Here is a 23,573-nt window from a genome sequence, read left to right as displayed (position 1 = left end):
CTAGTACTCGAGCTTCAGGCCTTAAAGGGGGGGGGCGTAACGAGTGGAATACGAGCGATCCAATCTAACGATAGAGGAATATTTATATATAGTAGGCCACAAAGATGGACCATCATGCCCTTCACTAATACGGTCTCAAGCCATCGGAATAATTACTCTCCCATTATAAGGAACCGGGAGCTATCTGTAAATATTATTAACCTTAAAGGACGAATATAACTAAATGCTTTTATAACTATAGCTACCTCAGTACTTACAAAGGCATAGAAGGAAAAAATAACACCGGCATACCCCAAAACAGGGTTATCACAAAGTCCTTGGTCCTATATCTTGCATTATTATGCTTATCCACGAACTTAGCCGTCCCTTCGGAGCTATTGCCCTTTTAATGCTTAGTAAATTTATCCGGTATGAGGCGATTTAAATAATAAAAACAGCAATAATAATAATAAATAAACAGTGGTCTTAAGAGATATTAAAGGTTTAACCTATTAAAAGAGGCCTATTTTTATATGATAAGGAATATTATAATAATGGCATATTCCGTCCTTAATTAGAGCTTAGAGATATTCTCTTACGCATATTTAACAGCTATTTACGGCTGTGGAAGAATATTAACTAGAGGCTTAATGGTATCTTGGCTTATTTTATTTGTTCTAAAATGGATTGTAAGATGGTAGACATATTTCTCGACCAGTTAGTATAGCTTTATCGAATAATCCAAATCCACTGCTATAAAAGTAACAATAAGAGCAAGGAATGGATAGGGCATATCACAGTACCGCAGAGATATGAATGGTATTTTACTTATCTATGTTTACAAGATTGTATGGGCTTTATAAAAAACGGGGATGTATATAGGTATTTAATAGTAAGTTATATAAATATATTAAAAATAGACATTCTACTATCCCACTGGATTATAATATAATATCACTTATATAGTAGGCAATGAAATTAAAAGAATATAAAATAGCTTACAACATAATAATAATCATTTAAATTATATAAGACCATTTTGGTTACATAATTACGGATTAAACGTGATACAAGGTGGTTTATATAATATTGTAAGAGTAGGTCATAGCAGTTATATCGATTCGTGCCTCTTTAGGCGTTAAGTTAATCAACAACGTGTTCGTCTTTGGATTCCATTGCTCCATCTTGGCTAAAGCCGGTATCGAGCCCGACCGGACCTGTCCTTAATCGATCGGACAGTCGATTAATATCTTTACATAGCAATTCCACCGAGTCACGCAGTACGCCCATACACCTTTGGAGCCCTAGAATCGCGGTGACTACTGGAGCTAAGTTGGCAGTTAATCTGTAAGGATCCTGATCCGCCGATTCGTCCACGTCGGAATCTGGCACAACAAAGTTTGCGAGACTGCCGGTGCTATCGGAAACGTCGTCCGACACTTCGTCCGACTCTATCTCTGAGATAAGAGATTATTAGCCCTAATATCAGAACATATGGAACGACGGCTCACGCTACTTACCCTCGACCTCGCTTTCCTCGATTTCGGAGTTGTATGTTTCGATGCTCATGGTGATTATGTGTTCGACGTATAGCAGAATATGGTATTATTATACCACTTACTACGAGACGAGATGCGTATCATGGCTTCTTATATGGGATTCCGGCTCTAGGAGCCTAAAGCGATGACATGTGGCCGAACAGCCCAGGCCTATATCTTGCTCCCTAGGGGAAGCCTAGAAACGGTCGTACACATCGGAGATTCCTAGATAGCCTCTCACCATAATTATAGCCTGTTTCAGGCTTTGATTGCCCATATCTTGTTCTCGCGCCGTTAAAAAGGCCCTGTGCAAGATTTGGCATACCGCGCAACGTGCCCAAGGGAGTTGAATTCTGTCCCCGTTTGAAACCAAAAAGAGGGGCGCGTTTTGTGGTTGAAAAGACGGAAGACCCGAACCTTGAATGTCGGCGCGTCTACTACGGTTTCATATAAGAGCTTATTCGTGCCTTTTCGCTATCCTTTCATTTTGATATTACTGGATAGGTTCGAACTTTCCTAACGATTATCGCGATGGCGCTTATCCGACTCCAAGTGCTAAACGTATTTCGAAAGCCCTTAAAAGGGCTCTCGGTATTTCTCGAACTGCCCGGCTCGCCGTCCCTCGCGTACACGGCCGAGACGACGGAACAGCCGATCGAGGCCTGGTACCCTGTGATGTCCGAATTACAAGACCCTTCCCCCTGGAAAAGATCGGTCGGAATAAATCCTGACGAGAGGTGGCGGGTGACTGTGTACACGAATCCGTGGGACCAGAGCCGCTGGCCTTCGATCTCGTTTGATATTCGCGGGGAATCTCGGCTCATTACGCTTTGTCTCGGCCCAGATAGTTATAAAGTTTCCCTATCCGATCATAAGAGAGAACCTTTGCCCTTATCTGCTATGGATTGTCTGGCAAAGACTATGGATATGCTGAGTAGGGATGAAGAATTCAAGCATTCTCACCTTGGTTCGGATTTTAAGGCTTTCAATGATATCACGGAAGAGAATAGAGACGAGACGATGACGGACCTATCGGATTAATATATTTATATTAACATATATTATTTGTTATTTTTCTTTCGATTAAATTACTTATATAAATTATGATTATCTATATATACTAAAGGACTTCTTAGGATTATTAGCCGCAGCGGGATCAATATATAATAAGCATATCTTAATTAATTATATTGATATTTAACTGTTCGAATATTCTCCTTTAGATCCAGCCGTTAGGTGTAACGGGGACTTTCTCGATTCCCCAAAATGCCAACCAATCCTGCTCGGCAGCTACTTTTTCGTCACCGTAATGCTGGATTGCTTTTTCCATTTTCGCGAGTTCTCTCTCTGCCTGCTTTAAGATATTGGCTGACTTTGACTGATTTTTCTGATAGACGGCGATAAGACTATATAGAAGAATATTCTCGGTTGTGATCCTCTCGATCGTTTGATGATGCCGGCCTGTGGCTTGATGATGATCGAATCGATGGGCCAAAATGTCGAACGAGAAATTGTCCGACGACTTGGACAACACGGTAGTTCTCGCGGAATCCATTATTAAAATAGACGCAAGTTATTATTCTATATTAAGAGCTTAAATTACTAGAATTAGGTTCTGGTTCGTAGCAGTATATTATATACCCTTAAGATACAGGGCGTAGACTCCCACCTGACATTCCAGCATCCATAGCCCGGAAATAGGCCCGGAACAAGCCTCAAATTTGGCGCGACATTCCTGCTTTAAGGTCCTCGCTATGATAGGCCTTTAAATTGAACTGCTATTAGCTATTGAAATGTCCACCCAAATTCAATCGGCAATCTGCCATGGCAACAGATCATCGCCTTACCAGGTTTCCCGGCGGCGGGCCTTGCGTTGATCCATTACAACCACCAGCAGCGCCTAGCAGCGATCCAAAAGGCTTTCCTCCACCGACCACTCAAAAGGCCAGAGTTGATCATAAAGGGGGCGGTGGCGCGCCCTCGCTTAAAGCTGACACTCTAGGGCTTCTCAGAAAGAAGAGACACCCTGGCGATTCCCCCGCGGCACCTCCGCCAAAACACTTGAAGCGTAGTGCCCGAGTAGGAAACGTTATCCCAGAACTTCCCGAGCAGCCCGAGGAGTGGTACAAGAAGATCGGCGAACTAACGCTCGGAGTCGAACGACGCATCACGGTGCTAGACTATAAAAAAATAACTTCTAAGGGCAAAGACTCGGGACTTTTTATGATGAAAGATTTCGCTAGTGGCGACCAGATAGATGCTATCCGGAAAATTAAACACCCGCATTTCCTCGCAGTGCAAGAAGTCTTCCTTATCGAGAATCGCTATTCCGTTGTCTTCCAATATATGCCCTTATCGCTTTTGGAATTGAGACTTCCCTTCCTAAACGAAAATGATCTGACAGCAATTATAGGCCAAGTTAGTTTCCCTAGATGCAATTTCTAAGCCAATACTAATTAACCCATATCAGATCCTCGATGGACTCTCCTATTTGGAAAAAGCGGGTTTAAAGCACGGCCAATTAACATGCTCCAATATCCTGGTCGATTTTGACGGCACCGTTAAGATATGTAAGCTATAATTCGACTTATCCTATTTTATTCTTTAGCCGGCTAAACGTTTAAGGGGGGTGCGAAGAATCTCACGCTACTTCTGATTCTAAGAGGGACATCAGAGACCTGGGAAATGTCATAATGGAATTGATGCAGGGGTATCCGAAAGATGATGGCGCGGTCGGCATAGAGGATTTAGAACGCTGGCCAGCGGATTCCCGTGCCGTCGAGTTCCTGTCGGCAACGACGTGGGCATCGAAGATAAGCGAGTTAGCGAATGTAAAATTCCGTACATCTACCATAAGCATCGGCGGCTAACTCGCTATAGCTCCCACTTCTGCAACAAGATTGGCATCCGAGCTGGCTTAAAGGTATTGTGTGCCGAGCCAATTTTTTAGTGAGACGTGCGTACGGCGATGCAGGAGCAACAGAAACGCAGGGCCTGGAACTGTCGCGACCCACACAAGCTTCTCTCCTAAGACACATGACGTGACAGATAGTCACGGGACCGACTCGGCGACTCGATATATAGTAAAGGACGAGTCAATTAGTCGGGACTGAATGACTCGGGATATAACTCTAGTCGAGTTGATAAACTATTATAAGTACGCGAAGGATAAAAGTAATATATAAGGGGTTTATTACGAACCTATATCCTGGACTGGATATATTGGGTTGTTCGTGGTTTTCTTTGTTAGTTTTAACAGTGCTCGTAGAGATAGGATTAAAGGTTATGCTGTTCGTAAGAGAGGCTTGGAGTCCTTGTGATGAACATATACCCTGGCTGGGTGTAGCCGTGCTGAATCCACTGATTCGGGGTTTCTTGATTTGAAGGTAACGGCGACAAATGCTTCCTCGGATTGCATTAGATAAACATGCGGTACATGCTCTAGGACACGCAGCCCCCGGATCACTTCCCGGACACGATCTAGAAATGTCGTATCCATTTCCGAAGTACCGGCTAGCCTAGCGAAACCCAGTTGCCGATTCTTCGATTGCCAGTCTTCATCAGATAACAAGACGAAATATAAGTCTGAGACGTTCTCAAAACAAATATAAGAATATAAGAAGAGCGTCTAGAGGCTATAGATCCGGTTGCTGGTCATATGAACGGCAATCAATTTTATCTCCCTAGATTCTGGGTACAGAAGAATGAATAGGCCGTATTCGATAGGGGACGTTGGGTCGTGACATGATCAACCATCTCTGACCACAATCAACAGAATCCTATTCTCAATCTAGACGGCGGGCCACCTGATCTACTTTGTATAATTTTATTAATAATTTTAATATCATCGTGAGGCGGTTCCTTTTGACGGTACTAAATATCTGCATAAAGCCGGTGTTTGATGCTCTATACCTACCTAAGTAGTTAGATAATCATAAGTCGTAAGACATCCCAGCCACCCATCATCATTCTCCATGATTGATCCGGCAGATCGTTCTCTGCATCGATTTATAGCACTAGTGAACCTTGAATAAAAAGATTGGGCCCAGGTGAAGACGCCACGACAGGAATGAAACTGTATTGGCGCGGTGACTGGGGAGGATATGCGAGGCAGCTACCGGCCTCAAGGAGATCATGACAAAGCTTTGTACCATTTTACAGTGAACCACTCTAATGGATTTAATAATCTATGTCGTACATTCCATGGAGCGGAGCACATTGCATATTACATGAGGTCTACCGAGACTTATTCGTGGACAATAACAATTTGCTTCGCTGTAGCACTTTAGTGATGATGTAGACAAACTACAGCTTCATCTTACACCGAAGGGGGTGGGAGAAATTCTGACCTCCCCGACGAACAGACGCCTTGATATACACTTGATCACTTACCTGTACGGTTTGCCTTGAAATCAATAACTTAGTGAACCAGCAGGTTCAGCGCGACTATACCCCGACACAGGTATAGGTTCGTCACATAGCGCCCCTGAGCCACTCGCTTACTCGGGACATATCACCTCTCCATCGATAACCCTGCGTGCCTCTCTCACCTATGCCGGGTTCCGCGCAAATTTTGCTTAGGCAGGCCTTGAAAAAGGTCGCAGCACTAAGGTTCCTTATTTTACAAAGCGTTGGAAAAGGCCACATCGGCCAGGAGGACATCAGATCGCCAATATCGCTAATAAGAAAAAGCAATAAGTCCAAGGATCTCCGAGGGACGGCTGTTAGCGTGCACTGAAGTGTCACGGCTCTCATATATGTCCCGATATGAGTTAGGCTACGTTAAGAACTTTCCCTCTTCATCCCCTGTTCCCGAACATAATGGAAAGGGCGTGTCGCCCTGTAATTTGTGTATGACTGAGAAGCGCTTCTGACGGCTTCCTCCTTCGACCCTTCCATCTAATCCCAACACACCAGGTCTCCCAATGTTATACCGATATGGACAGAGCCTCCCTCCAAAGTCAGGAACATGAAAAAGGCAAGGCGGGGTATATTGGCGAATCGTTCCGGACTTTTCACAGGTATTCTTGCAGATGAAACCAACAGCGTCCTTGAGCGATTCGCTTGCTCGGGATATCCTACGCCCTCATGCATGCAATCTCTATGCGACATGGAAATCTTCAAGTATATCCTAATGCCACGGAGATGAGACGACTTTGCGCTAGCACGGTATCTAGATGGGTAGGTATGACTATGCCTAGAGCCTCTTTTCTGGTCGCTGTTCTAGTCCTATTTAACCGCGCCTTATTCCAGCTTGGCTGGCCTAGCGCCTCCTAAGTGACCATCAAGCGTCTGTTGAGATGGAGCTCCCAGAGTGGTATGCCATTGCTCTTGGAAGCGTCTTGCTTCTCTCCATCATCGCCTATGTCTCGCATATTACGTCGTTCAGGCCACCCTCGACTATCTTAACAGCCTTAGCGACGGCGTCGCCCTATTCTATGTGGCGAACCTATACCCAGTCGGGTATATTCGTTGCTGAATCAGCAGATTCGGGGTTTCTTGATTTGAAGGTAACAATACGAGTAGTAGGTCAAGTGCGAAATATTCGTCAGAGAGGCTTAGAGTCCTCTCACTATTCAAGCTGAAAGAATAATCTTAGATTAATAACTAAAGAACTGCCTCTCTCCTTCGCTTAGGAGGTCTTTTTTCTTTCTTAAATACATATTCTAAGTCCACACATATCCATATTGGATCCCAATGATCACTTGGATCACTGATCCAACTGATCCCCTAGTGATTAGTCCTCTTGGATCACCATTGATCCGTCACGTGTCAGATCCTAATGGTCACATAGTCACATGACCGTTTGGTCTCTTAGTTCATCCGGGGAGGCCTGTTTCCCCACTAGGTCCCTCTTCTAGTCTGGTTAGACCATTGCTCTGCCGACGCCGAAACCGACTTCTCGATTTGGCTGCAACGCGGGGTCGATGAATTGGTATAGCGTATCCTCCCCCTTGTCGCTCCCATCTGCCCGTTGCGCTGGAGACTCGCTCTCGGCAGCAGCTGGACTCGAGGGAAACAGGCTCTCCCAGGTACAGTCAGCCTGCGTCATAGCCGTGTTCACGCTGACGCCTGCCGGGTCCAGAAGGGACGGACATAGAGTATCCGTGGCGGAATAGAACGGGCTGCAGTTTGTCCAACCGTGAGGATGTAGGAAGGTATATGGATTGGTTATGTCCATACCTAGGTAGCATCCAGTAGAAACGTATCCCAGTTGTTGTTGTTAATGAAGATGCCGACTGCTCTATGATGCTATACATACATACGAACGTTTTGTCAATGGGCATCTGTTACTGTATACCACATATCCGTCTTAGGCTACTAATATATATTATATCCATATTTGTGTCCTCGACCCCAAAAATAGACCACTGCCTCGTTCTTGTCCTCGCGTGGTAGAGGCAGAGGAGACGATAACTAGGACTATGAGGCGCAATATGACAGTTTTGCCGCGTTATGGGCCTACGAGGCTCTTGTGTGGACTAAAACAGCGGTGTTCTTTACACATTCCGACTCTAAGATTATTAAAGTTGTACGTACCTCCTTAGGTACATATGTAGGTAAGTAGGTAGGTATTCTATTTCGAGCATTTGAAATAGGTAAGACAGCTTACCAAGAAATCATACGTGACTAAATCTCGGGCATCAGGTTATTGGTTGCGTCCTGATGCTTGAAGTGAAGAGATAGCACCTTTGTCGGCTCATTTGGAATCGACTGCCGACAGAAGGGATGAGACCTCTACCTTGGTACCTACCTTACTTACCTAGGTGCCTTGGTAGGTATGCACTAAGTATTCTGATGTTTCTGCTCAGTCCTGCCTTAGTGTACAATGATATGGAACGTAAAATTTAAGAAAGAAGGTTATCATTCCTGTTCTTGTTACTGTATAACGCTGGACCGCACAGCTATAATTCGGTATACATATACATGGAAAGAATGTCGTCAATGACATTGTACACACTCATGTGTTCCCTCGCTGACCAACTTCGCGGATCATCAATATATTCCCGGAATGCTCCGGTAACATATTCCGCGATATGCCGTACTTTTCTCTTCCTCTGTTCGATTTCTTGCGACAAGCGTGTGATTATTTCAGTAGTCTCCGTTCCTTTAGTTCTCAGCTCCAGAATCTGCTGTCGAAGGTTCATGTTCTCTTCGCCGAGCGAGTTACATTGACTTTGAAGCCAGCAAATGGTTTCCCTCTGCGCTTTCTCCACCGGGGTTTCGACGATTTGAAGCATACGTCGTTGCGATAATGGTAATGGCGGTACTATGTTTGGTGCTGGTATTGCGGGGAGGAACTTGGTATGAAAATAGGGGTTGATATTTGAAGCTAAATGCATGTTGTGGTATACTTAGGTAGGTAGGTACATTATGAAGACTATTATGTTGTTTGCTTCGTTGTGGGCGCTTACCTGCTTCTTAAATGCTACGACTATTCACGTACTTAGGTACCTAAATAGTCAAACATTTCGTATCTTGATCTTTTTAGTCCCATATCTCGTCCCAGTAGGTTCATAAACCAACCACGGTAGGTATATTAAATAAGCAGAAAACCGTCTCCTAAAAAAGGGACGAAATCATGATGTAAATATTTAAACCATCATAGCCCACTTTAACCCTAAGATACCATATCTACTTACCTAGGTAGGTATATCATCTTTCGTGTCCTCTACTAATACAGAGGGTACGACTTAGAATAAGGACGCTAAAATGGCACCTTTCCGATTTCAAGTATTAAACATGTTCAGGATGCCGTGGAAAGGCCTTCGAGTCATCCTCGAGTTACCCGGCTCGCCATCTCTTCTATATACAGCCGAGACAACGGAGGATTTCATCGAGAGCTGGTATCCCATCATATCCGAGTTACAAGATCCTTCTCCGTACGGTGAATTGGTCGATATCAAGCCCAACCAAACGTACCGGGTCACCGTCCATATTTATCCGTGGTACCAGTGTCGATGGCCTCAAGTATCTTTTGATACCCGAGGAGAATCTCAGATCACCACACTGTGCGTCAGCCCATACGGTTATAACGTCTCCGTTAAACGCGTGCCTTTGCCTTTATCTGCCATGGATTGTTTTCTTCATTCGGAGTCAATGGTTGGAGATGTAAGAGATGATCATATGGATGAGATGATGATGATGGATTTATCAGGTTAGGTTAATTGTCCATGTGCTTATTGTATTTTTAGTTAAGATAGTATACCGACGTAGTTACCTACCTAGGTATCTAAGTTTACTAATTTAGGTTAGCATATATAAACACCGATTGCAAGCTTAGCAATTGGCGTAAATTATAAGGCAAAAACTACTGCCATAAACCACTATGGACGCCATTTTCAATGGCCGTAATCACCATGCTTACCTAAGTAAAAGAGCCTAGTCTACTGGGCCAGCGTTAAATGCCGATGGATTCGTTGGAAGAAGGGAGTAAACTCTCCCTTCATGTTACGTTCGAAGGGAGGATCAATCGAGGTAGGCCGGAACGGTACTTTCATAATGAATTGTCGCTTATCCCTTATCCCTCCGTATAAATAAACGAAGTCACTAAATTGAGCAGCTGATTTTCTAACTATGCTTCTGATAATTACCCGTTAGCTGCTAAGTTATACTATATTATCTTTAACAATTTAGGTAGCTATTTGAATTATTTGCCTATGTATCTACAGATACAAAAATAGCATCACCGCAATTATGGGCATATATACGTCGTGATCATTTCTGTATTCATTTCTATTTAATAAACCTATATGGAACGTGCCCAAAACTCGGCGTTCGTACGAACTCTGGATAGGTTTCCATCCTTTGGTTGCCTACCCAAAGAGCTTCGCGATCTCATCTGGGCGATGGCATCCGAAGATCCATTGGGTATAACTATACGATACAAAAGGGGATATTTCTTTGGAATATCCCATCCGCTCTCGCGTGTCTGCGCGGAGAGTCGGGATATCATCTTAAGACAAAAGCCCGACAGGTTGACCATGGGTCCCGACGTTGATTCCTCCGCGGATCCGCCGTCTATACTGCCAACCCACTTCGACAGCGACCTCTTCATAATCCGGGTCCATTTCCAGGATGTGATCTCCCTCCTTCTATCGATCAAGCTCAAGCAGATGGAGAAGATCATCCTAACGGTGTTTGGAAAGGCCGACGGACCATGGTCGGAAGCCGACATCCCCCCCAATGGTGATCCTGGCTTTTTGATGGATTGGACAATACACGCGAACAAAAGAGACTTAGAAACATATCCTGAGCTCAGCCGCCGAACGCTTCGACTGTGTATCTTGAACAAGGCGTCCGGCTTTGGACAGTTGATCCCATATCGGGCTGCATTAGTTCGGTACGGGTTAAGCGACTGGTGTCCGCATGTACCAATTATGTGCTTAATTCAATGACATATGAGCTTGTAACTACCTAGGTACCTAATGAGGGTAATAAACCATTTCAAATAATCAATTAACCTTGAAAGTACATGAATCTTTGCGTCGCATCCCTACCCCTATCTAACCCACAGCCAGTTCAGTTAACGTTCATTATGAGGAATAAATAGCCGCCGAGAAAGAGAAAATAGAAGAAGAGAAATATAGAAAGAGATGTGTTAATAATGGGCCTACTGAGAAGTAGGTTATTATAGGTTACTTATTTCTCTGAGCCTCATATTTCTTTCGATATTCTTCCTCGAAAGCTGGAGGCACGGTACATAGTCTAATGGCCATCTCAGGATTGAGGGGAAAGAAATGACCACCTGTATTATCAAACGCGATAAACTCGATCTCCCCATCTCTAGTAACAGACGGCATATGCTTTTCCAATTCTTTCCTATATAACGGCCACCCCAGGACTTGTATATTGACCCTGGATGTCGTCGTTTTAATTTCGTATTGAAAAATTTTCTCTTCTCGCCGCAAAGTAATGTCATCCTCAAGCGGCGGTAGCCAAGTTAATATCAGTTGTAACGTGTCTGGCGCGTTCGGAGGCATCTTATATAGACCGTCGTACAAATGACGAAGATCTTTTCCGATTAAATAAATATATGCTCCATTCTCCATAGCCTTGTTCAAGATTTTCTGATCATCCTTCTTATTGAAAACCGTGTTCCATATATGACTGAATCTAGCACGATCGACTAGGTCATCCGGCACCGGCAATTCATTCTGCACAGCAACAGCGAGCGTACCGATGTCGTCTATATCGCGAGCAATCGTCGTGTTGATTTCATTTGGAAATCGAAGTTTCGAATTATCAGCCATTATAATTTATTAATCATGAAAATATTCAGATTATTATAATTAGTTGTTAATTGATTGAATATATCAAGAAAGGTTTAATAAAATATATAGTTTTTAATATAGTTTTTTCCGGTCCTTGTTTTGTACTAACCTTGGACGTTATTCGGGTCCTAAAGCAAGGTCGTGTTGAGGTCGAAAAGAAGGTCAAGGCAAGTAATTAATTACTAAGGCGTTGGCTTTATTACAAAGGTATGTAGTAGTAGCGGAAACCGGCTGCGCCAGCAAGATATTCTCTTATACGCCTGCCTTTGAATTCGCGGGCCCCGTCTTGAGATTGAGACCATGGCCATGTACAAATTCACAAGAACGTACTTCCTGGCTGCCACTCGGCTTGCTTAGCACTGATGTCGCCTACTTCCATACCATCAAGTTAAGCGACGGCCTATTCGAACCCACGTCATCGGATAATTTGGCCGCGACCGGTGCCGTGGTGTGGACGCTGTAGTAGGGCTACTCCAAATTTTACAGTCGGATCGTGCTCGCGGCGGCATCACACTACGATGATTTCTGCTAGTTACCCTACTTCGCTTTCTCACCTTACCTACCTCGGCCACCCAAGTTCGGGAGAAGTACGATCGTAGGAACTTTAATATCCATATGTATAGTTCAGCCAAAGGAAGCATTGGTGAAGGGAAGCACGTAATGGAAGGAAGGACGGACTAGGGAAGAATCCACTGGAAAGGAGACGGTCGAGAAGACATAAATGGAAGGAGCGCCACGAACCAATCACGGCTAAACCACGGCATACACATGATCTAGGTGATCTAATTGATCTAATCGTATGGATAGATCAGTTAGATCAATCAGATCACGACAGCCTCAGATACTAGGAAGAGAGGAAGGAGGAATAACTATATAACCACAAGCATTTCCTATGTAACTAGTCACTCTCTTCATAGTTCTTTAGTTATCAATCTAAGACTATTCTCAGCTTCGAAAGACATAGTGAGGACTCCATGCCTCTCTGACGAACAGGATCCATCTAGTATTGTTACCTTCAAATCAAGACATCCCGGATCAGCTGATCTAGCAACGGCTATACCCAGTCAAGGGTATAGGTTCGTTACATACTATTATCGCCGATATTGTTGGTAGCTGCGGTGTTCTAAACGGCAACAAGTAAATGGAGACTGCCGTCATTCCCGTAGGCGTTAGATATTTAGAATACCTAACCCAACCTAGGCTGAAGAAACCGGTGGTTACCAAAGAAAGAAAACCGCCAACTGTATACAAAGTACCAGAAAAGTGTTCCCAGAACTTACATTCAAAGATGGTACACCTCGGCCAATAAATACGACAGGCGATGTCGCCGGGTCGGAGGGGGAAAATCGAGAAGCCGAGATGGTCCTTGTAGGCTCGAGAACGGAGGTGGCATTGCAGAGTGGAAATGGGACGATGGCGACAGGCGTTGTCTTGGCTCGCGAAGTCGTTGCTGTATTAAATGAGGATGAGATGGTAGTAGAGGAAAGGCCGACGAGGTCTGTTTGGCATAGCGATGATGTTGTGGTCCCGGCGGTCTCGTGGGCTGCCAATAGTAGCGAGGACTGGGTAGAAGAAGGGGCAGTCGTCTGGTTAGCTCCGGATTCAGAGCCGTTTTGGAGTTGCACATCAACTATAACCTCGATGGCAATATCCGAGGAAGAGATTGTTGTCGAGATGCTGTCATCTATGCTTCCGATGATCGATCGTTTTCCTAGCTGTTCCCGGCTTATATTGGCTGGTGGTATCTGGCCGAACCTCGCCGAGACGACCATCCAAAGAATGGAGAATGGAATCGGGAAGCCAAAACGCATGATTTCCAAGGAGGAATGAGAAGGAAATTAAGGATTGATAGGGTCAGGGAATGGGCTTTGAAGCGAATATGTATAAATATATATTATCTTCCGTCTCGATCCCTGAATTGGGTCCAGTTCAGTTTCGTGGCCCCCCGCCATTGAAACTATTGATAGAATGAGGTCCCGATTCAGGGTTACCCGGCGGTACCTACATGGGTAAGAATATATAAGAGAGTATATATATAATCTCATTTTTGGTTTGTCTTATTCTCATCCTGTTCATATCTTACAAATACTTTACTCTTTTATCAACCTTATCAGCTACCATTAATCATGTCTCCTCCTTGGATCAACACGAATTCATGACTACCATTTGGACCTTCCCCTGGGCCGCCTGGTTGGTTTTGATACCCTGCGCTTATCTTTGTTGCTTGATGATCGCTAGAGGTGTGCGCTGGGCATACGAATTCCTCTTCTGGTTAGGTCTTGCCATCCAGCAAATACTCGTCTCTACTCCCATGGCGATCCGGGATCTCGTCGTCTCCCTTCTTCGGTTCGTCCGATTTACGTCGGGATTGCTTCGCGGAATAGGTGTAACGCTGGCGTCAAACAGGAGTTTTTTTAGGTAGTTAATTCGCTAGAGATGAACAAATTTTCACCTATATACCTATTTAAATACCTACCTACCTAAGTACTAGGTAGGTAGGCAACCTTCGACTAGTCGTAAGGATGCTGTAACAAGAACAATCTAACCCTATTCACCTCGTCCAGGCCGGGATCCCAAACATCGTGGACCGTGACGGGTTTCCTTGGAATACCGTCACTCAGGAAGGAACTGTTACTAATCTTGAGTATCCCGACAATACACTACACTCAATTCCTTTGGCCAGATCATCAAGACGGATCTTTATGGGGCGATGGAGGATCTCTCTTACGCGGATAAAACGTTATCATATTGTATGATTCTATAATAGTTCCATACCTAGGTACTCAATCCTATTAATTTCTCACCTTCGTATACTATACGTGTTGCTTACAATGCGACAATGGTGATTCTTACGTACCTACCTAATAAGTAAACGTGGCTGTTCCCGTCACGCCACTTTACAAGTTTTATATCTACCTAAGTATCTACCTAGGTAAGTTGTCACAAACTAGTTTGGGGACAACCAGTTGAGCCATAAAGCAAAAGCTTCCCAGTGACCAGTTGGTCACTGTTCCCCAATTCTGTATTATATGTGTTACCCCGCAGCTTGGAACGTAACATAAGTGACAGTAGGACCGCAAGGAGTGAAGCAACGCATTCCTAACCCTAACCAAACATATAAATACCTACCTAGGTACTTTGCTGATAGGTGCCGTGGCTCGGCTAGGTGGCTACCTGGGTGCGACGTTCTATTGACTCGTACCTCACCATATCCGATCGATGGCTAGATGTGACCCTGTGACCCTGTAGCCCATCTCCCAAGTTCCCCCATTTCAGTCCCCCCTTGTTCATCATCCCAAGTATTTATCACGTGTACGTAACCATGGCCTCCGTCGCAACGAAGATCCCGGCTGGCACGAACGAAGATTTCGCACTACAGTGGCAGAAATGTACCCCCTTCAACTATAGCCCTTCGCTGTCAATCATTCATCGTGATGACCCGGCAGTTCGGATACGCTAATGCTGTCGAACTAATAGACTAATGTGATAAGCAGGCATCCCACCGAAGAAAGGGAGGATCACCGTCGGATTCGCTCTCTACCCGGGAGATGTTATCGACCCCAAATAGCTAGGGGTCTAAGAACAGAACCATTGCTTGGCGCGAAGGCGTTACGTAGTTCGACTCGCCATCGGCCCGGGTTTAGAAGTAGCTAAGAAGGTCGGCCCGAGGATCTATTCTACCTACCAGGTAACACCACCGTTCTTTGGGCATGGGCATGGATGAATCAACGGAGCGAGCACTTTTTTCCGATCGCTACAATAAGAGATCCTCCTTTATATATTCATTCTTCCCTGTCTTTCCTAAATACTGGATGGTCTTGGATATGTTCTCGTACTGGATGTGTTTAGGTCAACACATCTACGATCCGATGTATAACCATGATTGGTTGCTGGGTTTGGCATAGGTTTGTGACATAACCCTCTCTTTTTATATTTTTTCCCCAACATCTGTTCTTCCTTTAACCTATCCTCCCTTTATTCGCTTATCCTTGCTTGGCATTGGCTGCAGCATTGCCGCCACATCCGTAGCCAAAACGAAAAGAGCTTAGCCAGCACAAACATCGCGCGGCTGTCATGTAGCGAAGGGGAAGACGCGCGTGCATATTTCATCTCCACATGCTGGGCTCGTTGACGCCCGTAGTAAGTACGAAAGCCAGGACGGCGTACTGTCCTATTTAAGGCTAGTAAAACGTGGGTAGACGCTCTGCCCCTTCCGAGGCTAGGCCGAAGAGAATCCGTAGAAGAAAGACGAGAAAATTCCAAACCACCTTCGGGGTGGAGATGAAGAGGTGCCAGAGGTCCACGCCGAGACCGAGGAGGGATGTAAATCCCCATCGGAGGTTATCCGTAAGGGCAAAGTAAGAAATATAGCCGTAGTTGACAAGGGCCAGAAGAGCGTCGCCTGACAGGGCTCTAACAATGGCAATGAGCAATTTCTCATACCAGAGTGAAGACATAGTAGGTGATATATTATTTCTGCGTGGAATGAGCGACTATCTGTTATGTGCGAGCTTATATACCACCAGTAAGGTGCGCGTGAAGCGGACGATGGTGACAGATTTGCTGCGGTGCGGCGAATTCGGAACGATTAGGACCATTTCTTGTCCTCGAGTCCAGGAAGAGGGCTCCCCTCGATACAATAAGCGCCGTAACGTACCTAAATTGGCCCAATTGGGGAGCAGGTGTTTTTGTCGGGGCGCGGCCTCTAACCGGCTGATAAGGGGTCTATCCCTTCGATGTCGTCCTCCCTTCGCCTTGGCTCGACGCCCTATCTTTCTCTTGGCCAATATCACGAAACATTAGTTCAAGGTATTAAAGGCTTGTAGTATGGCTTATCATGTCGAGTAAATATCTCGATAAAGAACGACTCCCTCCCTACAGTATATGCCTATTTTCAACGTTAACAATTTATGTAAAATAAGGGTTGCTTCGTAAGGGAGGGAAAGTAAAGGAAGGGAGAAACAAGTACAACTTCCGTTCCGATACACCCATATTCTCACATCTACTATAGAGGTTATGTTCAGAGACCACAGCCGAGATTGAATATCGGAACGAGGTGGCCCAGTTTCGGAATCTCTTGATAAACAGATCAAAATGAGACCAGAAGATGTCTCTCCATGCCACGCCGTACGAAAGTAACCATTCATTACCTATCTATATCATATAACATGTCGATCGTTCCCGGAAGAGCTAAGCTCATGCTTCACTAAGCTAACCTTCTCCGCCAGTATTTATTAATACCTCCACGAAGAGAATTATCCAAAGACAAAAAAAATTCCGTAACCATGTTCCTAGTGAACATCCTCCTGGCAACTTCGCTTCATCAGGCGTTTCTAGGGCTGGCAGACCCAGTGGTGGAAGTGGAGAAGCGAAGCTCGGGTTTCCAAAATATCGTATACTTTACCAATTGGTTCGGCAGATTCTGGGGTTTCTCCTACCTTCGACTGACGCTATCACAGGGGCATCTACGAGCGGGACTATCAGCCAGCGCAGCTGCCGGTTTCCCAGGTGAACCAGGTTCTTTATGCGTTCGCAAATCTTCTACCCGACGGGACCGTGTAAGACTCTCTCGACTTGATAAGTAGATTAACTTTTCAAAGCCTGACATACGTCACAGCTTCTCTTCAGACACCTATGCCGACCTCCAAAAGCACTACGGTAACGACTGTAAGTAAACCGCTCGTCCTCGCACGTCGCTCGGAGTGGTTTCATACCAACGATATCGAAACGCTAGCGATAGCCCGGCTAATCGTGAGTCGTAGCGTGGAATGACGTCGACAACGACGCTTACGGCTGCGTTAAGCAACTCTACCTTCTGAAGAAGAAGAACAGACACCTTAAGGTACTGTTAAGCATTGGGGGCTGGACATTCTCGGTCAATTTTGCCAAGGCCGCTAGCACCCTGACAACTAGGTCTACCTTCGCAAAGTCTGCCGTGACGTTGATGAAGGATTGGGGCTTTGACGGCCTCGACATCGACTGGGAATACCCAGCCGACGAGGTCCAAGCCGACAACATGGTTACTCTGTTGCAGACCGTGCGAAGCGAGCTTGACGCGTATGCCGCTCGGCACGCCGGCGGCTACCACTTCCTCCTCACGGCCGCCGTTCCCGCCGGTCCTCAGAACTACAACAAGATGAAGCTAGGCCAGATGGCAGGTCTGCTCGATCACTTTAATCTAATGGCTGTATGCAATTTTTAAAACAGTTTGTACCTTTTGTTTCATGTCCACGCCTTGGTTTCTTGCTCGATAACCTTTACGACCACTCCAAAAATCCTTTGCCGAAAGAGGGCATGACTGACTCGTATGGCTGTAGTATGATTACGCAGGCGCCTGGGACGCGACCTGCGGCCACCAGGCAAACCTGTACCCGAACCCCGACAACCCGACGTCCACGCCTTACTCGACCGATGCTGCCATCGAAAGCTACATCAGCGCCGGCGTCCCGGCTGGAAAGATCGTGCTCGGGATGCCTCTATACGGCCGTTCCTTTGAGGCTGCCAGTCACGGTCTCGGAGGATCGTATTCGGGCGTCGGCCGGGGATCCTGGGAGCAGGGCGTCTGGGACTACAAGGCGCTCCCGCGCGAGGGGTCGGCTGAGATACACGACGCAGACGCCGGCGCCACTTATAGTTACGACGGCGTCTCCGAGGAGCTGATCAGCTATGATACTGCCGAGATGGTCAAGAACAAAGTTTCGTACCTGCAGAACAGGGGTCTCGGCGGCGCGATGTTCTGGGAGGCGTCAGGCGACCGGCCCGGCAACGGAAGTTTGGTCGCCGCCTCGTTCAGTGGCCAGGGAAGGGCGGGAATCTTCGACGAGACGCAAAACCTCCTCAGCTACCCCACGAGTCGGTACAACAACATCAAGAACAACTTGACGTAAGCTCCTTGGTTTTTCCTTAGGATTTGGTAGTACAAGATCATAAGGGTTAATTAGATTTTGCCGACCCCCCTTATCTACATTGTTCTATCAACCAGAGGTTAAGTACCTAAGTAAGTACCTGAACAGGTTCACATGCGGGTAGAATCTGCAGCAAGCCTTGTCATGTATAACTTCCTATAAATACGTACCTATTTAAAGAACGACCGAAACGAAATTATGTAAAGAGCGACTAGAATAGGTATGTATCGGAATCTTCTTCTGCGGAACTGCTGTTGCCTATCACGACCTCCTTCCCCCTTCGCTGTCCCACCGCAAATATCTAAGACCCGCGCTTGGTGGTATGGTTCCAACGACGTCAGGAAATCAAAATTTATCATTCTTTTCAAGATTGATGGCTAGAAAGATGATTCCAAGCTCATACACAGAGTCTCGATCATAATGTTTGTAGGGGCCAATCTCAGTCGCCTCCGACAAGGAGAATTTGGCGTCCCGGTCGGCCGTCATGTCAGCCCAATCTGGGGAGAACTTCCCTATAATGAAACGGGTCTCATTCTTGCACATAGAAATCCAAAGTACGCTAAACAGGTTGCACATTAGTAACGTCAATTCTTGGCTCGGATAAGTGTGTCATCATACCTTCCATCTTCTTTACGCTCCCGTAGTTTGTCGATGCTATCTTTGTGGATATTGGCAACATATGCGAAGAACTGGCCCGACTCCTGCACTTTGATAGGTGCGCCGTCGGGCTTGGCGTAGCGAAACCCTCGTTTGGTCTCAAGAAATACCGGTCTCACATCGCTCCCCTGAATACGCATGACCCCATCCACAACGGCGTTGAACACCAAATTGCCGTGCCTGTCCTTGACTGCGTACTGTTGTTGATCCGCATGCCACGACACACGCTCCAATTTTTCGTCTGTGTTGCGCATGGCCCTGAGGAAGTTGATGAGGCAGATAATTACCTCTTGTTCGCTCCTCACAGTACCTTCCAGTCTTGCAGCCTCGCCGGTCATGGGCGAATCTTGGTCAACCTCAGGCGGGGACGAGCCCACGAGGAAGGTGTCGTCGTCTCTTCCCTGATCCTCCATATTGATATCCTCATCATCGCCTTCATCCATATCAACATCCTCCACCGACCTCTCACGTCCCCCCCAACCGGAACGCGAAGGGGTTGGCGTAACTGGAGTCTTGGGTCGAGACTGAAGCGCACGTGCCCGACTCCTAGTCATGGTGGGGCTGAAGTTGGTTTTGCTTGGGCCATCTGCACTGTCGCTCATACTATTTGTGTATTGTTGGCTTTGGAGAACGAGAACAAATTGGCCCAAAGAATCAGCATTAGTGCCCATTGGAACTTTGTTAGGATGTTTTTTGACCCAATCCAAGTAAGCTAACAAAGAAGGAAGTTCTTTCGCCATTTTCCGAGCTTCCTCAAGGTATTTCTCGGGAACGATGAGACTGGAAATGGGAGCGCCTGAACGATCAAATGGAGCTATAGGGGATTTCCAAATGGTATGGGAATCGACGTATTGCTGGTCACCCGCCTTGGATGCGGACTTTATCTCAGCTGAGGTATAACGGTGTTCAAAGATGGTAGTAGAGGCAGCAAAGAGTGCTGGGTAGCGAGGTTATCGTAGTCGCAGACATGTTAGTAAGTTTTGACAAAAGTAGATTCCTGTCGACGTGACTGATAGTGCTAGGATATAGAACTTAGATATAACGAAGACAAACGAAGACACACCGCCAGGGTCCAAACACTAAGGTATTTATAGGGACCTACCTAGGTATGTACCTATGTAAGCCGAGATGAAGTGGGAATTGCTGCTTAGGTACCTAGGAGGACATACTCCTTGTGATCACCGCAATTGGCGCCTTCAATAGTCAGAGGTTCAGCTCTCTCTAGATTCATTGATACCGCTGCTTTCTCTGTTGGACTTGCTCCAGCTTGCTATAACTAGAGCTACTTACTACCTTCCTTCGACATGACAGTGCATAGCTAGCGGGTGGACACCCTCGGTATTGCCTAGAAGTGGAGTGATGACCGATTGAATGGACTTCCATATGTGCTCCGAATAAGCCACGTATGCAAGGTGCTTCTGCGTCAGGTTCTTGTCGGCTTCCTCCTGGCAGGTTGGAGACCGACGACGAAAAGAGACCAACCTGCCTACTTTCTTAGATACCTATGGAATACGGAGTCTCAGTTCGTGTGTAGTATTGCAGAGTACCTATCATAGAGGACCCGCAGAGAATATATCAGCTTGTAAGCTTACATGGATGGTTGCGGTATGAAGCCCTTCATATCATGCAGCTGTAGCTAGACGAAAGTAGTAGGAGTTGGCATTAGGGCCGAGGTAGCATTGCGAAACGGCTATCCGGAGCATCCTGAAAGACATCGTTGGCGTGCTAAGAGGTGTTGGACCGAAATTATCGATGTGGTGTGATTAGATACTAGGAACCCGGGCAGCTTTGAGAGATATTCATTCTGCCCCCCCCCACGACTACGTTGCGTAGACACGCTAAGCGATTAAAGTGGCATCAGCTGGTTAATTCTGAATACCTGGGTACCTAAGTAGAGAATGACCGTATGGTGGGCGGTTAGGGGGCTAGGAGCGGATCCCCTGGGCGACAAGGTCACCCGGTTCTCCTCCCACCTCTTCCCTCACGTCGCCGAAGATGAGATTGCATGATAGAAAATAGAATTCTAGTCATACACCCCGACGGTAAAGCTTGGGCGCTAACTCCGGCTTCATCTCTGAAGAAAGCGCGTCACATGTCAAACGCTTAGAGAATGGAGATGAACCTTGATAGCGCCATTTTGTAGTAAATCATCAAACTGCCATCATAGAATACTTTCCGCTACAGAGACGTAAGAAAAGCACAGGGATTTTCATGGCTACAAGTACATATTTGGATAAGGATGAGGAGATGGAACTTCTCGCACTTAAACTCAGACAGGGTTAAGATCCGCACCCTACCCCTAATTGTTTATGTACCAGGTACCTAGGAACGTATTTTGTAATACTTATGCCAACAATGAGGTGTCAATTTCTTCAGGCAGCTAACCCGGTGTATCTTGCAATCTAGCTAACATATTCGCGCTTGTATGGGCTATGTCTCATACTCGGCCTCAGGAGAATCGCAGTCTAACTAGGAAGTAGTCTCCTCAGATGGAGTGCCAAACAACCAACAACCGACCTTCAGGATTGCCTCCTTATTTTCCTCGTCTGTTCTGTCGATGTCGACGATTTCCGACACCCGCACCATAATTTCGAACGTGTTGGGGTCAACATAGCCTTGAACAATTCTGGCCAGTCTGCCCGCAGCTGACACGACGGTAACCTTGAGTTGCATAAGTCATATATAGTATAGAGCTAAGGGGTTTCAACTCACAGGGACTATGAGATGTTTGCCGTCTTCGTGATGTGCCAATCCGTACTTGGCCTTCCCCAAGATGCATGTGAGCTCGCTGACAAAGAGTTGGTTATCCTTGAATAGGTCCTTGTTTGCGAGGAAGCACACGGTATCTGGCCGAGAATGGTCGCGAACACGTAGGGTAAATATGCTTCGCCACACGAGCTCGTCTGTTTTATACTGATAATGATCACCACTAAGTTTTACATTAGTCCATTCGTCCACATAGGTGTCGTTTTGCAACGATCTCTCACGTCAATTTTTTCCATAGCGGAGGCTCCCTCTGCTTCTCCCCGGGTACAGGTTGAATTGACTCGTGCCAACCGTCATAAACAACTCCCAGTTTCTCCGCAGCGTCCAAATTGTAGGGATGTCGGCTTGACTGAGAGGAGATTTGCTCTAGATTTCCTTGTTTGGCGGCCAACTCCTTCATTTCCTTAACTGAGTTCAGATCTAGAAACTTTGGACCTCCATCATTAGGCGTTCCGCTGTCGACGTCAATGCCATGATACTTGACGTTGAGATTAGCCATGCCAGTCTCCTCGACAAAACCGGACAGTGCCTTTCCATGAAGGGAATCGACATATGCATCGATGTTGTCGATCAGCTGGCGTCTCTTGTCTTGAATTGATTGCGACATTGCGAAATATGGTTTCGTAGAACGTGCAGAAGACTTTATTTTGTGTGATAGGGAGTGGAAAGTGGGAAGCGTATTTGCAAGGCAAGATAAAGATGAAGTTTTGTTAACTAGAGAGCAACAGGTAGGGACCTTAGTGGGTAGGTAGGTAGGTCAATACGTGGTAGCTGGAGGGGGGAGGTTCGTTGTTATCAGACTCCAGTACCTAGGTACCTAGGGGGGCGGTCCACCATCGGATAGTGGATGCAACGACGGGCTGGGCCTGGGCTGACAGGGACAGGTGCAGGGATCCATCTAAGGATCCATAGATGTAGTGTGTGAGGGGACCACTGTGCTTCGTAGCCCCACTACTAGGTAACTACAGGGTAGGCACAGCCGCACAGATCTCTCCCAACAATTGGAAATTTCAATCGAATCTTCCAAGCTATGGATCTTGGTACCTAAGTACCCAGGGCCTAAGTGCATTATGTCCAACATTGAATGTTAGAAGCTGCATCACAAAAGGATCCGTCGAAAGTATAGGACTAATTTGATACAAGCGTGTCTGGCTCGGAAGATGTCCTGTAAGCAGAACGGGCATCTCCCGCTTCAACGTCCCTAACTAAAATAGATTTCGGAAAGGTCAAGAGTCAACTTCTCGAAGAGATTTCACTTGCTTCTAACTTTGCCTATCGTACTGCATCTACATCTAAACGAAGAAGCAGCCGAGACGAGTACTCCAAGTTTTCCCCTGATCATATCAATTCGATGCTACAGGATCAATACTAGGCCACACTACACCGAGCAGGGATATCGTCCGCGTTGGAACCCACTGGACTAAGTCATATTTCCCCTCAAGTACAGGACAATC

General features: G+C 46.1%; 8 protein-coding genes across 8 annotated transcripts; 4 read left to right on the top strand and 4 right to left on the bottom strand.

Annotated features, from left to right (window-relative positions):
* Positions 1-2,048: 2,048 nt before the first annotated feature.
* Positions 2,049-2,558, top strand: F4822DRAFT_435445 (uncharacterized protein; the record flags this gene model as incomplete). The annotated part of the gene is made up of 1 exon (XM_051462183.1): positions 2,049-2,558. One exon carries the CDS (start codon positions 2,049-2,051, stop codon positions 2,556-2,558), a length of 510 nt encoding a protein of 169 aa, XP_051308351.1.
* A 178-nt stretch (positions 2,559-2,736) lies between these two features.
* Positions 2,737-3,072, bottom strand: F4822DRAFT_435444 (uncharacterized protein; the record flags this gene model as incomplete). The annotated part of the gene is made up of 1 exon (XM_051462182.1): positions 2,737-3,072. One exon carries the CDS (start codon positions 3,070-3,072, stop codon positions 2,737-2,739), a length of 336 nt encoding a protein of 111 aa, XP_051308350.1.
* Positions 3,073-3,341: 269 nt separating this feature from the next.
* F4822DRAFT_441800 (uncharacterized protein) lies at positions 3,342-4,587 on the top strand (the record flags this gene model as incomplete). The annotated part of the gene is made up of 4 exons (XM_051462903.1): positions 3,342-3,935; positions 3,988-4,087; positions 4,143-4,348; positions 4,398-4,587. 4 exons carry the CDS (start codon positions 3,342-3,344, stop codon positions 4,560-4,562), a joined length of 1,065 nt encoding a protein of 354 aa, XP_051308349.1. The 3' UTR covers positions 4,563-4,587.
* Positions 4,588-8,422: 3,835 nt separating this feature from the next.
* Positions 8,423-8,860, bottom strand: F4822DRAFT_435442 (uncharacterized protein; the record flags this gene model as incomplete). Its single annotated transcript, XM_051462181.1, has 1 exon — positions 8,423-8,860. The coding sequence occupies one exon, from the start codon at positions 8,858-8,860 to the stop codon at positions 8,423-8,425; it is 438 nt and encodes a 145-aa protein (XP_051308348.1).
* A 370-nt stretch (positions 8,861-9,230) lies between these two features.
* F4822DRAFT_435441 (uncharacterized protein) lies at positions 9,231-9,680 on the top strand (the record flags this gene model as incomplete). The annotated part of the gene is made up of 1 exon (XM_051462180.1): positions 9,231-9,680. The coding sequence occupies one exon, from the start codon at positions 9,231-9,233 to the stop codon at positions 9,678-9,680; it is 450 nt and encodes a 149-aa protein (XP_051308347.1).
* Positions 9,681-11,155: 1,475 nt separating this feature from the next.
* F4822DRAFT_441798 (uncharacterized protein) lies at positions 11,156-11,842 on the bottom strand (the record flags this gene model as incomplete). The annotated part of the gene is made up of 1 exon (XM_051462902.1): positions 11,156-11,842. The coding sequence occupies exon 1, from the start codon at positions 11,768-11,770 to the stop codon at positions 11,156-11,158; it is 615 nt and encodes a 204-aa protein (XP_051308346.1). The 5' UTR covers positions 11,771-11,842.
* Positions 11,843-17,076: 5,234 nt separating this feature from the next.
* Positions 17,077-18,678, top strand: F4822DRAFT_435437 (glycoside hydrolase family 18 protein; the record flags this gene model as incomplete). Its single annotated transcript, XM_051462179.1, has 5 exons — positions 17,077-17,201; positions 17,251-17,349; positions 17,409-17,458; positions 17,554-17,978; positions 18,109-18,678. The coding sequence occupies 5 exons, from the start codon at positions 17,077-17,079 to the stop codon at positions 18,676-18,678; spliced, it is 1,269 nt and encodes a 422-aa protein (XP_051308345.1).
* Positions 18,679-21,625: 2,947 nt separating this feature from the next.
* F4822DRAFT_423468 (uncharacterized protein) lies at positions 21,626-22,914 on the bottom strand. The gene is made up of 3 exons (XM_051459978.1): positions 22,341-22,914; positions 22,066-22,282; positions 21,626-22,014 (listed from the first exon to the last, which is right to left on the bottom strand). The coding sequence occupies exons 1-3, from the start codon at positions 22,724-22,726 to the stop codon at positions 21,823-21,825; spliced, it is 795 nt and encodes a 264-aa protein (XP_051308344.1). The 5' UTR covers positions 22,727-22,914; the 3' UTR covers positions 21,626-21,822.
* Between the last annotated feature and the right edge of the window lie 659 nt (positions 22,915-23,573).

The sequence above is a fragment of the Hypoxylon trugodes genome, assembly GCF_022578975.1.
Source record: "Hypoxylon trugodes strain CBS 135444 unplaced genomic scaffold F4822scaffold_20, whole genome shotgun sequence".
Lineage (NCBI taxonomy): Eukaryota > Fungi > Ascomycota > Sordariomycetes > Xylariales > Hypoxylaceae > Hypoxylon > Hypoxylon trugodes.
Note: the sequence above shows the minus strand (reverse complement) of the source record. Positions and strands in the feature narration are given on the sequence as shown.